This window comes from Camelus ferus, chromosome 35 (genome assembly GCF_009834535.1).
Source record: "Camelus ferus isolate YT-003-E chromosome 35, BCGSAC_Cfer_1.0, whole genome shotgun sequence".
Lineage (NCBI taxonomy): Eukaryota > Metazoa > Chordata > Mammalia > Artiodactyla > Camelidae > Camelus > Camelus ferus.
The window spans coordinates 9900004-9917709 of NC_045730.1; the positions used below are offsets into that span (position 1 = coordinate 9900004).

The 17706-nt window shown below is 41.4% G+C and overlaps 1 protein-coding gene and 1 pseudogene across 1 annotated transcript in view; one reads left to right on the forward strand and one right to left on the reverse strand.

The window, feature by feature from the left end:
- Positions 1–287: 287 nt before the first annotated feature.
- LOC102504064 lies at positions 288–1327 on the reverse strand (annotated as a pseudogene).
- Positions 1328–1588: 261 nt separating this feature from the next.
- LOC102503562 (COP9 signalosome complex subunit 9) overlaps positions 1589–17706 on the forward strand; it is a 30434-nt gene continuing 14316 nt past the window's right edge. Inside the window, exons 1-4 of the mRNA XM_032473568.1 lie at positions 1589–1652; positions 3734–3740; positions 10678–10687; positions 11395–11411. Of these exons, the coding sequence (XP_032329459.1) occupies positions 1589–1652; positions 3734–3740; positions 10678–10687; positions 11395–11411 (98 nt within the window). The remainder of the gene's footprint in view (positions 1653–3733; positions 3741–10677; positions 10688–11394; positions 11412–17706) is intronic.

A 17706-nucleotide genomic window follows, 5' to 3' on the forward strand; every position in this document is an offset into this window, starting at 1 on the left:
GATTACTGAGGGGAGAGATAAATTACGAGTATGGGATTAACAGATACACATTACCATATATATAAAATAGATAAGCAACAAGGATTTATTGTATAACACAGGAAATAATATTCAATATCTTTTAACAACCTATAATGGAAAGTAATCTGAAAATAGATCTATGTTACCTATTTTATAAAAAACATATTTTATATATTTATATGTAAATATATATGTTATATATATAATATAATAAATCAACTATACTTCAATCTTTTTTAAAAAAAGAGACAGGGTAGTAGACTCTATTTTTTTTTTTTTTTTTTTTTGTTAGAACAACTCAGCAAAATAAAATCCCAGTTTATTGTTGGACAACATTGTTTCACACATACATTAAACAGGCAAAAAAAAAATAAACAGCAACTTCATAGACAAAAAAAGAGAAAAAGAAACCTTTTATCTTTGGCCTTTTTAACCACCTCATACAAACCAACTACTTACAGTACAGCTAAGTACATACACAAAAAACAGTTACTGGAATGCTCGGAATAAGATTTTTTGTTGTTGTTGTTTTTGCTTTTTTTACAAGGTTTTTTTTCTCCTTTGAGATTATAATGAGCATAGTCACATCACAAGTCAAGTCAGAAGCAGGACAGAAGATTGGTTTGGTCATCCGAGATCATGAAAAATGGCTGACCCCTAACAATATGTACAAAAATATAAAATGTAAATAAAAAATACAAACAAATTTTCCTTTTTAAAGTAGTTTAAGAAAAAAGGCAGGGCCTTGGACGTTTTGGTTCTTTTTTCTTCCCCTGTTGCTAATTCACCTCGTGGTTTTGGTTGGGTGGTGGAGAGCGTGTCATCTGCAGGTGGCGCTGCCCGAGGCAGGCGGGCGGGCGGGCGGGCCTCTCTACTCGAAGGGGGCCACGTTTAGATTCTGAGACGGGAAGTGGAGGGTGAATAGGTCATGGTGGCCTTTTTTTTTTTTTTTAAGTTTAACTTCTCCTTGTTTGCTGTCTAGTCATCCTCATCAGTCTTCTGCTTCATGGTGTCAACATCGTCATCCTCATCATCTTCAGCTGCCCGTTTGCCTGTAGCTGCCTCTGCCTCCTCGTCTTCATCTCCATCCTCTTCCTCACCATCACCTTCCTCTTCCTGCTCCTCTTCCTCCCCACCTTCTTCTTCTTCTTCATCTGCCTCAATATCGGCCTCCTGCTCCCCATGTTCCTCGTTAGCATTCCCATTAGCAGGTGCTTCTCTCCCATTTTCCGCCTCCTCCACAACTTCCTTCTTCTAAGTCCTCGGTGGTGATCTCTGAGCTGGTGTCCACGGCCGCGTCTGACATGATGGGCACATCGGTGATCTGATGGCAGCAGATTAAAAAGAAACCGAAAGTTGGAAGACACTGGCGATAAAGCTGCCGGAGTCCGCGGAGGCCGGAGCGGCGGCGGCGGGAGCGGCGGCCAACCAGGAGGCGGACAAGGGAACAACGCAAAGATGGCTTTTCAGAGCAGCCAGTGGGGCTAGACTCTACTCTTGATGAAGGGAGAAGCAAAGTCATATTGCAAAGGGAGTGTGGGCTCTAGAGGCATGGCTCACTGAGGTCATGATTGTAATAATCCACCACACTGCCTTGGAGTCCACTCCAGGAGTTGGGGTCAGTCTGACAGGTAGAATGGGGTATAAACCCTAGGGCAGCCACAGCCAGGCATCAGACATTCCAGTACCTCTGGGAAGGCCAGGACATCACATCAGCCACACACAAGGCACGCGTTCATGGCCTAGTGAATAAAGAAGGAAGTTTGTATGGTAGTTGAAATTTTCTTTGCTCTTTTGAGCTCAAAGGGAAGAATCTGAATGAAGCTAGGGTTCCCACAATTATGCAGGGAAGGACAGAGACATCAAAATATTTTGTTACTAGGTTGCTTCTATTTTCTTTTTTGTTTGTTTTACAATCTTTTTAAATAATCTTTTTTTCCTATTGGCGCATGGCCTGGGAAGTACATGTAATTCTAATACGCTTGATTTACTGGCTTTCTAACCTGTAGTAGATTAAAAGGAGCATCTAGACGGCAAGCAAAAGAACTACTGTTCTCATTTCTCCATCCTCTTCCTCAGCAAAAATGACCATAGAAAGCCTGGCAGAAAGAAACAGACAGAAAAGCTACGAAAAGCAAATTCAATAATTCAACAAATCTTAACAGTCTAGAGGGACAGAACCTCCTGTATCATATCCCAACTGTATTTATGATAATCAAGACCCCAGACATTTTAAATTATTTTCAGCATCTTCAAGTAAAGAACACAGAAGCGCATGTATAATAAAACCTCACAATAATGCAAAGTTGCAATTTCAAATATAACTTAATTGGTGATCGGCTCCAAGGGGTAGGACGAGAGGGATAAAGTGACCCCCATGATCATTTGGGACATTTTCACTTAGTATATAGTCAGTTGGGTAGAGTTTAATTCTCTTATGTTGACATTTCAAGGGGTCAGCCAATCCAGAAAATTCACTTTTATGAATCCCCAATGATGCCAAACATATGAAGTGTTACTTGACTATTTTTTGCCTAATTGGCACTCATTTCAAAAGAACTAAAATCTAATTATTTTCTAACTCTACCACACTTTTCTGCAAGATGCTTTTTATCTGCAAATATTTTCTTATTTGGTCAATATGACAACCTTTAAGGGACAGATGTGTTTATTGGCCTTTTAAAGATGAGAATATAAACGTTCAGAAAGGCAAAGTTACTTGGCCATGGACACACAGCTGGTTAGAACTCACTTATTTTGATACTAGTTGAGTTATCACCCCTGTTAGAGGGCGTGTTAAGAGGATCTCTAACGTGTTCTAACCCAATTCTGACCCGTGGTTGTGGGGGCGGATTTCTCCACACCAAGGAATTCTCAGACACCAGCTGGGTGTCCTACAATTCAGCTCAGTTCTGACACTATCTACTGAGAGATGGAGTCAGACATCACAGGTTAAGGGTTCAAGACTAGCCACACCCCCTGCCCTGACTTCAGCTGCCAATCACAAGCCCAGGCTGTGTCACCTGTGCTTCTGACCAACTGGCTAAAGACAGAGCTTTCCATGACCTCTTTCCCCCTGGGGTTCAATTAATTTGCTGAAGTGGCTCACAGAGCTCACAGAAACATATTCCCTTCCAGACTACCAGTTTATTATAAAAGGATGTAACTCAGGAAGAGCCAAAGGAAGGATGAATAGGGAAAACTACGGGGAAGGGGTGGGGAGCTACCATGCTGTCTCTGAGCACCCCACTCTACCCCAGATCTCCATGTGTTCAGAAACCCTGAAGATGTCCAAACCCCGTCCTTTGTTTTTTTTATGGAGGCCTCATCCCATAGGCCTGATTGATTAAAGCACTGATCATTGGTAATTGATTGGACCTCCAGCCCCCTCCCTTCCCCAGAGGTCATGAGACAGAAAGTCCCAAAACTCTAATCATCTAGTTGTTTCCCCTGACAATCAGCCCCCACCCTCAGGTGCATTCCAAAACTCATTTCATTAGCATAACAAAAGACACCTTGCCACTCTTCTAGCTTAGGAAATTCCAGGGGTTTTAGGAACTCTGTGCCATAAACAAATGAAGACCAAATTTGTATTTCTTATTATAAATCACAATAACACAACCTCACCATTCAAGGAGGGGACAAAAAGTAGTTTAGGGGTTTTTAAGAAGCGTTCTTTTCAATAAGACCCTGTCCACATGAATTAATGGAGATCCACAGTGCCCTACCCACTCTGCATTCTCTACATGTCTCACTTTAGTTAGCACATAAAACCTGATTATAGCCTTTTCCCTACACAGAATGGTATCTGGGCACCCAACCCGACTCTTTTACATCATAGACTGGAGATTAGACTTCACTCCATTGTGCTTCTGTATCCAACCTCATTTTATTTCCAGTCTCGGTAAAGGCAACTCGTAGAAAACTTATCCTGTTTCAAAGCTTGAGATAGGACACTATATTCTTGTACACACACATCCCTGATCCATTAGAAGCATTTTTATTACTACTTCTAAAATGGAAAAACTGAGATAAAGTAATTTGCAATGGCTTGCTCAAGTTGGTGGATTGAGTCAATAGCCAAACTAAGGCTAGAATCTGAGCCTCATGACTTGTGCTTCCACCACAGCTTTAAACTAAAAAAAAAAAAAAAGAGAAAAGTGTCTATACAAGTTATATATTCATTTGACAAACATAGATTACTTTTTTAGCCAGCCATTGTGCCGGCTCATTTTTAGATGTTTATGGAGTGCTAACTGACCTCAAGAAGCTTACAGTTGAATTAAATCCAGATAAATACACATGAGCTTGTAAGGGGTACCATCAAAGAGATAAAAATAAAATGCTATGGGATGACCAAGAAAGGAAATATTATTGCCAACTGTGGAATCAGTTAAGACATCAAGGAGATACGACTTTTGCACTGGGCCTTAACTTGTCATTTGGATTTGCATGTGCAGAAACAGAGGAGACAGAGAAAGAACATTCTATGTAGAGAAAACTTCACAACTTGGGGTCCAGCTATGAAGATTCTGGTTAACTGCTGCTGGAGGGGGGTGTATCGTTCAGTGGCAGAGTGCGTGCTTAGCATGCACAAGGTCCTGGGTTCAAACCCCAGTACCTCCATTAAAAATAAGTAAATAAATAAACTGGTGCCAGGGAGAGGCCACAGGACTCAAAACTAGATTTGTCCATCTGGTGGAGATGACATCTGAGGGACAAAAAATTTCTGGGACCTAGAGAAAATCACCCCAACATGAAGAAATTGATAGTCCCAGCACATGTCAATAAAGTGTGGTGATCTAATCAAGTAGCCAGCATTAGAAAAGTCAAGTTTGGATAATGGGGATGTTACGGAAACGACAGGCCAGTCAAGAAACAAGCACCACTTGGAGGGTTGGAGTACTCAGATGTATTACGCCGGCGGGCTCAGAGGGGCTTCTGCTCCAAAGCTCTGAGCACCTTCAAGATGTGCACATGAGGTTTTATAGGGTAAAGTACAAGCTTGGGGTATTAGGCCAATAGGCATGGAACAGCTTTAGCAGCATTATCATCACAAAAGTGGAGGCAGGGAGGCAGCAAACAAACATTCCAAAGCCAGATATGTATCTTTGAAAATCCAGCTGGCTAGCAAAAAACATAAACAGCAAACCAACACTGATAAACTTAGATTTACACGTTAGTCCAGCAGAACTCAGATCAGTATTCCAATACTTAGACTTGTGAGTTATCTTGTTAGCCCAGCCCAGCCTCTCCTTCATATTCCTAGACCTGTGAGTTATCTTGTTAGACCAGCCCAGCTTTTCCTTCACAGGGAGACCCATGGACAGGCCAAACAGGAGGACAGGAATCTAGGACCATGTACCTTGACAGGCCCTGGAAGGCAGAGGGCATAGTCAGGCAGCAGGAATCCCAGACCTGACCTGGCCTAGGGGCTCAGTATGTGGGTGTAAGCTCCAGGAAGGAACTGGAAAGAGCAAGATCCTGAAGGCCTGGGATGTAAGCAAGAGATGAAGGCAGAAACTTGGACACAAGATGCAAAAATCCAAGTACAAGAACTAGATGAGAAACAAGACCAGGTCATCAAAACAAAGAATAGACACAGAGGCTGAGTGTGACTGGTGCTTAGCCCTGGTTTGTTAGGCCAAGATTCCTTAAATTCACTGGCTAAGACCTGAATTAAAAGGTTCTGCCTACAATGGAGTGAGGGGAGAGGTTATTTGCCTCATGTGTGGGAAGAGGAAGGATTCAGAGCCCAGGAGCCCAGAGGAAAGATTGGCCACAATGGTGGAGTAGACAGACCCTGAGCTCACCTCCTCTCACGGGCACAGCAAAATCACAACTATTTGCAAAACAGCCATTGGTTAAAAAAAAAAAAAAAAAAAAAAGACCAGAACCTACCAGAAAAGATCTCCTACAACTAAAGACAGAGAGAACCACATGGAGATGGGTAGTGTTATCAAGGTTGTTGCCCCAGAATCATATCCCTGCCCCCACCTCGAATGGAAACTAACTGCCCTTATCTGAGTCTCAGACCCAGTTACAAAAGGAGGAATGTGCAAAGAGAAAAACAAGACTGGTTAGAACTAACTAGGCCCAAGACGGCAGAAGACCTGCCCTCCAGTGGACCTTGAGCCTCATTATACACTAACTGTCATGCGTTAGCATGCTAAATGGCACACCCACCAGCACCCTGACAGCCAACAACTGCCATGACAGCAACCGGAAGAGCCCAAGGAAGGACTGAAAAAGAGAGTTGCCTCAGTTTTGGGTCCAAACTGCACCTCTGTTCTCACTTAAGTCTTGAATATCCTTCCCTCTCTTTGCTCAATTCCCTCCCTTTTACCTCGACCCTCCTACTTATATATACATATGGCCTCTCAGCCTGAGTCACGCTGAAGAGTTGATCTGTGAACTAAGCTCCCGCTTCTCCATTCTTTGGCCACTGAAAGGGGCTTGTGTTGTTCCAGCCTCAGTGTCAGTTTCATGACTGGCTGTGTGAATTCAAGTGGAAAAGGAACCTCCCCGGCCAGGACAAGGGACCTGGGCCCAAGCTAGGACCTGGGCATGAGTTCAGGGGACCAATTCAGTAACAGTAGGAGGGGTGGGCTCGAGATACAGTCCAGTCCCATACGCCCAGGTGGGCAACCCACAAACTAGGGACTAATTACATTGCAGAGTTTCTCCCAGAGGAATGAGAGGTCTGAGCCCCATGTTGGGCTCCCAAACCCAGGGATCCTGCACCATGAAGATGAAACCCCAGAGCATTTGGCTCTAAAAGCCAGGGGCCTTACTTTCAGGAGACCCTGAGGGCTGTGGGAAATAGAGACTCCACTTTTAACAGACGCATATAAAATCTCGGATACTCTTAGACCCAGGGCACAAGTGGTAATTTGATAAGAGTCCAGGTCAGATCTACCTGCTGGTCTTAGAGAGTCTCCTGGAAAGGCAAAGGGCAACTACAGCTCACGCTGGTGGCACGGACACTGGCAGCAGTCTTCAGGGACACTGGTGCTGGCAAGCCCGCCATTGCAGAAGCCTCACTCTAGCTTGTTAGCCTCAGGACCGAGAGTCCTGCCCTGGCCGAGCCTCCTGTAGGGATCAGTACTAGGACCCCTCAGACCATGCAACTGAGTGGGACACGGCCACACTCAACAGCAGTCAGGCTGCCTTAAGACCCCCGAGCCTGTGTCGCAGACTACCAGAGAGGCCGGGATGCAGTTCCACCTGTCAGGGGCCAGGACCAGTCCCTGAATGCCCTGCACACCAGCCCACCCTCCTGGGAGCCTGCTCCAGCCTCCAGACCGGCTTCCCCTATCCGTCCTGGGAGGCAGATGCCAGAGGTAATAAAACTACAGCCCCATAGCCTGTGCCTGCCCTGGGACCAGCAGGGCTCCATTGCTGCCCACTAGCAGGCCAAAACAAGATTTGAGACACCCTGGACATCGTACCCAACTGTGACAGGAACCGGCCTCCCGTCACCAGTTCTGGGACCCCTTAGGCCTTGCAGCCAGACTCCAGGGCCCGGCTCTGCCTGTCAGTAAGCCATCAGGACCCTCAGGACCTGCTTCCCACAATAGCCCCGAGTCTTCTGGACCCTGACTCTGCCCCCCTCCTGCGAGGCAGCACTAGTCCCGGGGCCTCGGTTGTGTCCCACCAACCAGCCCGGGCGGCCTCCTCACGAGGCAGGGCCTAGCAACCAAGCCGACTAGACCACTCACATGGTAAATAGCACCCATCCCCCGCAACAGATTGACTCTCACTGTCCTCTTGGGGGGAACCCCTACTAGAGCATATGACTCAGGTGACGAGAAGGGGGTGCTCTGCTGGGACACATAGGACATCTATAAAAGGCCACTTCTCCAAGGGAAGAAACCTAACCAACCTACCAGATACATAAAAATACAAACAGCAGTTAAGGCAAAATGAAGTGACAGAGGGACATGTTCCAGATGAAGGAGCCAGAGAAAGCCCCAGAAGAATTAAGTGAGGTGGAGCTAGGCAATCTACCCAAGAAGGAGTTCAGGGTAGTGATTGTAAAGATGATCAAAGAACTTGGGAGGAGAACGGATGCAGAGAGAGAGAAGTTAGAAGTTTTTAACAAAGAGTCAGAAACTACAAAGAAAACCAAACTGAGATGAGGAATACAACTGAAATTAAAAATGCACCAGAGGCTGGGAACCAGAAACACCCTGATAGGAGCAATGAAAATGAAAGTTCAGAGTGCCTTTATGTTTATGTTTAAATGTATTAAAATTATAATATCCTACACAAATATGTTCAGAGGACATGGTTCCCAGAAATGTGCCTGCTGGGTATGTTCACTCTTAGTCCACAAACTATGAGGTGTCAAGACCAGGGCTTCCTCACATACCAGCTGTGTGACCTTGGGTAAGTTACCTAACCCCTCTGAGCCTCAGATTTTCTTCCTATTGAATGGGAATGGTAATGTTATAGTGGGCCTCTGTTATTTTAGTCTGAGCAGCATCCATTCCTTTGGGGATTCATGTCTTCACCAAGTTACGTGTCAGCTCATAGTAATCACTCAGTAAAGGATCAATTTTACTGATTATTATTACATTAGTTGTGGTACAGGACATACCTGTGTCTGCAAAAGAAAGAAAATCTGTAATATCATGATAAACATAGTCATTACCACATATTCTCATCAATGCTCTCTATTCTGCACCACGGAGATCCCGACCTGGAGGGCCTGTGAGGGGAAACGCCCCTTCCATTGTCCCATGGCGCGTCCAGAGGCCCTCCACAAACCAGTTCTGTTTCTCCTTTCTGTGCTATGAGGTGTTCTTTTTGTCCTTTGTTTCTATCAAGTGTTTCAGTAACCATCTTGGAGTTCTCTCTAACTAGTAGCCCCTGTTGTGAGAGTGATTGTATCACACTTAATGGCATGTCTGACTTGGGAGACTATGGGGATAATGTGGGTGGTGGTCACAGTTTAGCCAAAGTCTATATAAATTTCAATTACTACCTGCAGCTATACCCTGCACATACCCCTGTCCTGAACTAGACACCACTGCTTCCCTTTGCCATAAGCTGCATAAGCACAACCTATAATCTTCCTCCATCTTCCTCATTCCTTGTTTTTATTTTCATTCTTCCCTTTCTACGACTGCAATATACCCAATTCAGATGCCGCCTCGTGAAGCCTATGACATTAACCATGTGTGAGGACATCTTTTATCTTATATCACCAAGATGCGTTCTTCCTCTTCTCATGCAAAAGTTACAGAATTGAAAACACAGGCATGGGGTTCGTACCTGAGTCATTTTTAAGCCATCTACACCTAGGATTCAAGCATTTTTAAAAATCACTAATTTTTTTTTTCCAAAAAAGCATTTGCTGCTTTTTTATGTGAGATGAGCTTTGTTAACTTTGGGCCCACACAAGTGCAGTGGATAGAACACTTCAGGATGAACAGAAAAGCTCATTTATAGGTCGCTTCTACTTCTCCAAATAGATTTCACTTTCCAATTGTCTCACCCACTGCTGCTTTAATCTGTAGCAGCTAATTTCTGTAATGGTTCTGTTGCCATGGGTGAAAAAAAAAAAAAAAAGGTGTTTGTATGTAGCAGAAGCCCTAAGTTTAGGGGAGCCAGCTGTTGTTAAATGCTCCAGTTCCAGCCAGTGCCTCCTCTTCTCCCAGGAGTCCCCTTTGGGTGGCACAGGGACACTGAGTTTACCTGGCACTCACTACTGGGTGAGAAAGGACATATTTTCCACCTCGGAGAAATCAAATCACAACTGCTAGAGGTGACTCTGAACACACTTATCCTACAGATTTCCAGAAACTTCGTGCACAGCAGTGGGGCTGCAGGTGCATTTTTACTTTTTTAAATGTACCATAAATTTATCTATAAAACATTGGAAAAGCTCCTTCATCAAAATACCCATGGTTTTGTTCATTCAAAAATAATTTCTGCTGTTGGGGGAGGGTGGTATACCTCAGTGGTAGAGTGCATGCCTAGCATGCATGAGGTCCTGGATTCAGTCCCCAGTACCTCCATTAAAAAATAAATGAATAAAAGGATAGGAAGGGTATAGCTCAGTGGTAGAGTGCATGCTTAGCATGCAAGAGGTCCAGGGTTCAATCCCCAGTACCAGTACCTCCTCTAAAGATAAATAAACCTAATGACTGCCCCCCTCCAAAAAAAATTTGAGGAAAATAAATAAATAAATAAATAAACCTAATTTCTCCCCCCTCCCCCCCAAAATTTATTTTTCTCTTTGCCAGGTTTTTAAAGGTAAAGACTATGGGGCCATTTTTCCTGTCTTGGGCTGGCCCACTCCCAATTCTCAGGAGTGCTATCTTTCACTATTTTATCTTTTTTTTTTCACTAATAAAAATCTTGAGGAAAAAAAAAAAAAGATAAAGACTGTGGTCTCCAGGCAGGAAGGAATCCTGGCTGGCCATTTCCCAGCCATGGGACCTTGGGCAAGTCACTTAAGAGTTCTGTACATCAGTTTCCACATACATAAAAAGATGCTATTAACACTGTTTAGCAACCGAGACATGTTTACATGTCTGAGATCATGTAAGTGAGATAAAGATGGTGACTGAGATATAGCAGTGAGTATAAATTTTTTAAAAATCATCTTTTTAAAAACTTTATAGTAGGTCTTTAAAGAGAATTAAGCTCTTGCAGTGTTATTCTATATTATTGATCATAGCGGCAAGATTGCTAAGTCTTATTTAGGGTGAGTGTTAGCTATGATTTTTATTGTTAATATTATTCTCATTTTGTTTCTACATACAAGCAATGTGTTCCAGAGCTTCCTTTCCCAAGTGGAGTCTATATCCATGAACTCCTTTGCTGTTTTGCCTAAAAATTTTCTTTCTTTTTTTTTTTTATGCTTTTGGGTTTTCATTTATGACACGAACAGTCAAATCTTTTCAGAGGTGGCAGCCATAGTTAACTTGCAGAACTCTAAATATCATTTTAAACTCTTTATCATGAAGGGTTGCACACAGAGTAATATAGTGATCTCCCCAAATTCAAGTGCTATCCTTGAAGTGTCATTTTGACTATTCCTTTGACTGGTTTCACCTACTCCTTTTTGCATTCTTTTCCTTGATTATGGTTGCACTTATATTTTAATGTTTTCAAGCAAATCTCATACATCATGTCTTTGTCTACCTATGTAACTTGCAGCATTTCTGTGTATGTATATCCACAATATTATCAGTTCAGCTAACAAAATTAATGTCATCTAATCCCCAGACCAAAATCAAATATCCTGATTGGCTCAAAAATGGCATTTTATAGTTGGTTTGCTCAAGCTACGATCCAAACGTGGCCCACACATTCTATGTAAACATTGTGTTTCTTAAGACATAACAATGTATTTAAGAGACACGACGCTATTTCAAGTCTTTTTTTTAATTTTTAAGGAGGAGGGGTAAATTCAGTTTATTTATTCATAATAGAGGTCCTGGGGTTTGAACCGTTAGGTTTTTTTTAAATTTGCTTGAAGGACTCACAGAACTTACTGAAACTTTGAAAAGCCCTTCCTCTGGCTTGCTAGAAAACTGATCAGAGACCTGAACTTGGAGTTCGTCGCCATGCCTGCTCAGCCAGGAGAGAAAGTGCTTAGAGCAGAGTCTAAAACATAGAGTTTTCTAGTTGTCCTCTCCCCATGGCATCCAGGGCTGATGTGTGACAGTACACAGAGTATTGCCAACCAGGGAAGTTCACCCTGATGTCCAGAGTTTGGGCATGACCCAAAGCACCCACTCTAAATCATGTTGCTGGTGTGGCTCCGAGCCCCCAGGCAAACAAAAACCCTCTATCAGCATGACATTCCAAGGGCTCAGGGATTACCTCCCAGAAGCCTAAGGCAAAGGCCAGAACATTTTTTAGGGCAAAACTGAATTATTTACTATACAGACCAGTGCTTGGTTTTGTTTTGTTTTGTTTTGTTTTTTGCTAAGGCTTTCTTACAGCAAAACAATGAGTACCTCGCATTCCCATAACATATCCCTGCACAATTCCTTTCCATTTTATTATGAAATACTCCTGGACACTGCCCTCTCCGTTAGAATGTTTCTTCAACATCACCCAAAACATTTGGGATATTTCAGATTTCAAGAACATAAAATTATGTCCTTCAGTTGTAGAGGCAGTTTTAATTAAAGTCTGATAGCAAGCTAGGAATCTCTCAAGTGGGAGTCTTATGGTCCAAAACCCCAGTGATCACTGCTGGGGTGGCGCTCACTGGCTTTTACCATAATCCTCAGTTTGCACTTGGCACAGGGCTATTGTACAGAAACTGTCTGTGCCAGCACTTGAGCTAACAGGGTATTAATTAAAGTAAGAACTTTCATTCACCAGGTCATCTATATTATTTCAAATTAACAACTTGTGTAGACTTGGGCAATCTTGTTGGTCTCCACTGAGCATGTCAAATCAATATTGTCTGAAGGGCAAATTTACATGCCTTTTGCTTCACAATACTAGGTAGAAGTGTTCCTCAGTACACAGTATCTATCCCCATAATATATGCAGGTAAAGGAGACACAAACATTCCTTATGAACTCTACTCTATCATTCCAATTTTTATCCAAATTTTCACCTTGATCCGATCAACCAATGCTTTCCCATATCCTCCCAATCTCAGGGTAGCCTTGTTAGGACTTTACCAACAGATTTTGAAATCATGGTGCATTGGGCTCCCATGTCAAGGAATCCTAGAAAAGTCTCTTCTCCACCCTCTGACCATTCTCCCCCCTCATGTGCACATTGCTTTGAGTCCTCAAAGACACCCAGGGCCCCCTGTCAATTCTTATCTTGATTGTCGGCCTGCATGTTCAGAGATCAGATTTCTGTTTGTCATCTGTGTCTTCAGGCTTTTAAATTTCTCAGAACTAGGATATACAGAGCAGACTTGTTTAGGTTGGGGGACCTGCAGGGACGCTCATCAACCCACCCAAGTTCCGAGAGTGCTGCATTAAGACCTTTGTTTTGACTCTATCAATGTCTACTTTATTCATCCCATTTCCTAATCACCATTTAAAGAGTTCTATCCTGCAGGGAAGAGTTCTTCAGCTCTCTCTTCTCTCTTTCCCCATTCTCTTATGAATTACTCTAATCTTCCTCACTGTCTGTTGTTTAAATATGAATTTTCCCTTTGGTAATGTCCCAGAGGCTGGCAGCTGTAGCTCAGAACTCAAGCTTGGCCCCATGTCACAATCTGCCCCAGCATCCTCCTTTACTTTTATTTTAGATAACAAGAACCAAGGGCACTGCCCTCCACATAGCTTGTTCCTTGTCCTTTTGCATTTCCGTATGCATCCAGTGAGCCAGCTCCTCAGAGACGGAGTCAGCATTTCTAAATTTCATTGTTAACTTTTTACCTCCAGTAACTGACACCATAGGTGACCCTGTAGTCATCCAGGGATCAAAGCTTCATCATTCCACACCCTCTCATCCTTCCTCTTACCAAACGATAGCTTTCAGTGGATTCTGTGAATTCTTTGAGTGAATTATCAAACTTAATGTGGCCTTAGGAGCCCTCAAATTTGCAATTGGTATCAGAAGTGGTAGTCTTGTGCACTAGTCCCTCTAACTTCACAGACACCAAAGCAACAAACAGAAAATAGCAACTTGGAGGAAAAAGAAAATATGTAGGGAGAAGAAAGTTTTTTTAAAAAAAGAAAAGAAAACAAATTAAAACCCCCAGAGAGATAAGATATTGCACCACAAAACAAGAAATAGAATATTCTAAAAAAGATGAAATGTCAGGAAAAAGAAAATTTTAAAAGTTTTAAATATATTATCAGAAACTAAAAACTCCATGGAACAGTTGATAACTAACATTCAGGAAATTTCCCAGAAAGATGAGCAAAAGCTGTAGAAGGGTAATAGAAGAGTTCAATTCCCAAACAACTCTACCAGTGTTAGCTTACAGTGTGCTAAGGAAAATGTTTTATGATAAATTAATATTGGCTTGAGAGTTTTAAGACAACAAAATGAAACCGCAAAATAGAAAAATGAACAAATGGAAGGGGGTGGGGAATCCAAGGATAGAAGGATTGGTTAAATTGTAAAGTACTCTATGACCACTGAAAATTATTATGATCATTAAAAATTGACATGAGGTGGGTGGATATAGCTCAATGGTAGGGCACATGCTTAGAATGCACAAGGTCCTAGATTCAATCCCCCATACCTCCATTTTTTAAAAATTGACATGAAAATGTATGAAATTGTATTTACTTAAAATTTAAGTAATAAAAAAATTCAGGTTACAAGGTACTATGTTTAATATGATTTTATTATTGTATTACTATCTGTGACGGTGCACATTTAGGCATTTTTTAAAGACAAAGGATATACAACAAAGAACCAACAATAGTGTTTATCTTCAAGTAGTAGGAACGTAAGTGGTTTTTAGCTTTTGTTTTCCTGTATTTTCCAAACTTTCTACAATGAATCCTTTAATTTTATAAATAGGAATAAAAAAGCTTTCCTTTAAAAAATACGGTACATGGGAGAGCTTATTCCTTTCCCCTCTTCAGTTGTCATCTCCTGAAGCAGACACTCCACATTCTGGTGAACAACCCCACTGCCTCACAGCTCTTCTAACCACCCTGCTCATATCTCCTAACTTCACATCCTATCAGTTTTCATCTCATCTCCTTCAGCATCTGATTTTTCTCCTTTAATCCCATATGTAAACAAGTTAAAGCCCTTTCAAGGGACCCTGACATGGTTCTTTTGCATTTCACTCAATGCTTCACAAGTAATGGGGATGAAATAAATACTTATTGAAGAAACTAGAGAAGAGGGAGATGAGGTGGGGGGGGGGGACTGGAGAGTGCAGAAAAGCTTCCTGGAGGTGATAAGACCTGAGCTGGACCTTCAAGGATGGCTAAAATTGGGGTGGCTCCAAGACAGGGCAAGCAGGCATGCCAGGAAGAGCAGATAACGTGGGAGGAGACGCCACCTAAGCTCAGGAGACATGCGATAAACTCACTTGGTTGGAGTGCAAGTTGCGGGTTGGAAAACAGAGCGAATTTGGGGCAATTATGGCTCGATGATGAAGTGTGAGTGTCAAGCCAAGCCTACACTCTGTAGTCCTCATACTTTGGCAGACATTTACACAGCTTGCTGGGCCCCAGTCTCAGAGTTTCTGTCTCAGCAGATCTGGAGTAGGACCTGAGATGTTGCAATTCTAATAAATTCTCAGGTAATGCTGGATGCACATTAAAACCACCTAAAAAGCTCTTCAAAAACTAGAGAGGAGGGTATAGCTCAGTGGTAGAATGCATGCTTAACATTCAGGAGGTCCTGGGTTCAATACCTACTAACTCTATTAAAGTATGTAAAATAAATAAACCTCCCTATCAAAAAAAAAGCCAAGGCCCTACCCCTCAGAGATTCTAATGTAATTGGTCTGAAGTAGGACCTGAGCACTATTTTTTTGTTTGTTTTTTTTTAAATAACCCAGATGATTAAAATATGTAACCAGGGTTTTTAATCTTTCTAATTATTGATGTAAGCAATCAAGAGGAGCCCTTCACGGTTTCTGGAGGAGGGCATGTGAACATATTATTTATTAGTTACACAAATAATAAGTAATCAGTGTCAAAAAATGATAAGTCACAAAGAAAAATAGAAATTATGTAAAATCCCACTACTAAGAACTACTTTTTGTTTTATTGAACTTTAGTCAGTTTACAATGTTGTGTCAATCTCTGGTGTACAGCACAATGCTTCAGTCATATAGGAACATACATATATTTGTTTTCATATTCTTTTTCACCATAGGTTACCACAAGATATTGAATATAGTTCCCTGTGCTGTACGGTATAAATTTTTGTTTATCTATTTTATGTATACTAGTTAGTATCTGCAAATCTAGAACTCCCAATTTATCCCTTCCCATGAGAACAAGGACTTTTAATGATTTAGAATAAAACCTCCAGATCTTTCTCATGTAGATGTATGTATTTGTAAAGAAGAGATCATATTTACTAATATTTTATTTAACAATACACTGTAAATGACTTCCACAACAATAAATATAAGTATAAATCATAATTTGTGATGGCTGCATAGTACTTGATCATCAGGGTGTGCTATGGTTTATTTAACCAATCAGTAGAGACCATTTTAAGGTTGTTGAGGATGGGGTCAGAGACAAAGCACAGGACTCTGGCTCTAATCTTGACCTTCCCACTTGCTGGGTGAACTTAGACAAATCAAAATCTATGCATATGTTGAAAAGTCCTCAACCAGGGTCTTACTGGTAAGAAACACAATTTGAATAAAGAAACCATAAGACTTATTGAGTGGTTAAATATGGGAGTTACAGAAAAAATATTTTATTTCATTCATTTATTTATTTTCTACCTATTTCTTTGGGGGAGGTGATTAAGTTTATTGATTTTTTTAATCAATTGTTAATTGTTTTTTTAATGGAGGCACAGGGGATTGAACCTAGAACACTGAGCTCTACCTTCCCCATAACAGAAAAATATATTTTAGATATGTAAATGGATAGTAGACAAAGAAACAATTTTTTCTTTTGAAAAGCCCAAGACAGGAACTAACGTACTTTCAAAAGCACAGAAAATCAGGATAGCACTATATTTTCTTTCCTTCTCTCAGTCAAAAAGATACTTTCTTGAAGCACTAGCTGGTGTCTTCCTAATCTATGAAGCCTGCTGTGATTTTTACCCTGTGATTTCCTGTTACACTTACAGTCTAACACATGGCTTAGCCCTTAATCATAGAGTCTTTTATCCTTCCTCAATTATTTGTCTTGGCTCCCCAACTAGACTGTAAACTCCTTGGGTACAGAGATGGCCCCCTCCACCACCGCTCCTAATACTTACTTTTTTGAGATATAGTGCCTAACATAGTGCAGGATTCACAGTATCTATTAGGAACATTTGTTGATCTTCAATTTTGCAATTCAGTAATCTGGCCAGCAGACCACTCTAGTTACTGATGCATATTTTCTGTCCCCATAGACAAATCTCTAGGAATCCTTAAATTTACAAACATGTCAAAGATAGCCACTTCAATTTAGACAGTCTCTAAATAATCCAGCATTTGAGGTTTTCCCCCCTTCCATTGGCTCTAGAAATCTAAGCTTCCCAAAGCCCCTTTTTTTCCTCTTTTTCATCAAATGACAGCTGCAATGACTTCCAGAGTTCAAGTCAGTACACAAATCATACTACCATGGAAATCCACAGTTCAGTGTATTTGTTGAGCTCATTACACAATAAAACTTGAGGTCAGAGATTAAAGTCTATTTCCCAGCAGACAAAAATTGGTTTGACAATATGCAACCAACATTTTGTTCAATACAGTACTTACATATAGCAAAGTTTGCTTCTGAGGTAGCCAAAACGTTTTCATTTTTATTAATATTTGGCTATAAAGCAAAAAAATCACAATTCTATTTTTTGCCTAAAAATAATACAGAGAAGGGGGAAAGGGTATAGTTCAAGTGGAAGAGTGCATGCTTAGAATACACAAAGTCCTGGATTCAATCCCCAGTACCTCTTCTAAAAATAAATAAGTAAACTTAATTACCTCCTCCTCACCCACAAAAAAATTTTAATTAAATTAATTTAAAACAATAATACAAAGAAGCAGTGAATTTTTTTCTTTTTTGTTTTTATTGAGATATAGTCAGTTTACAATATTGTGTC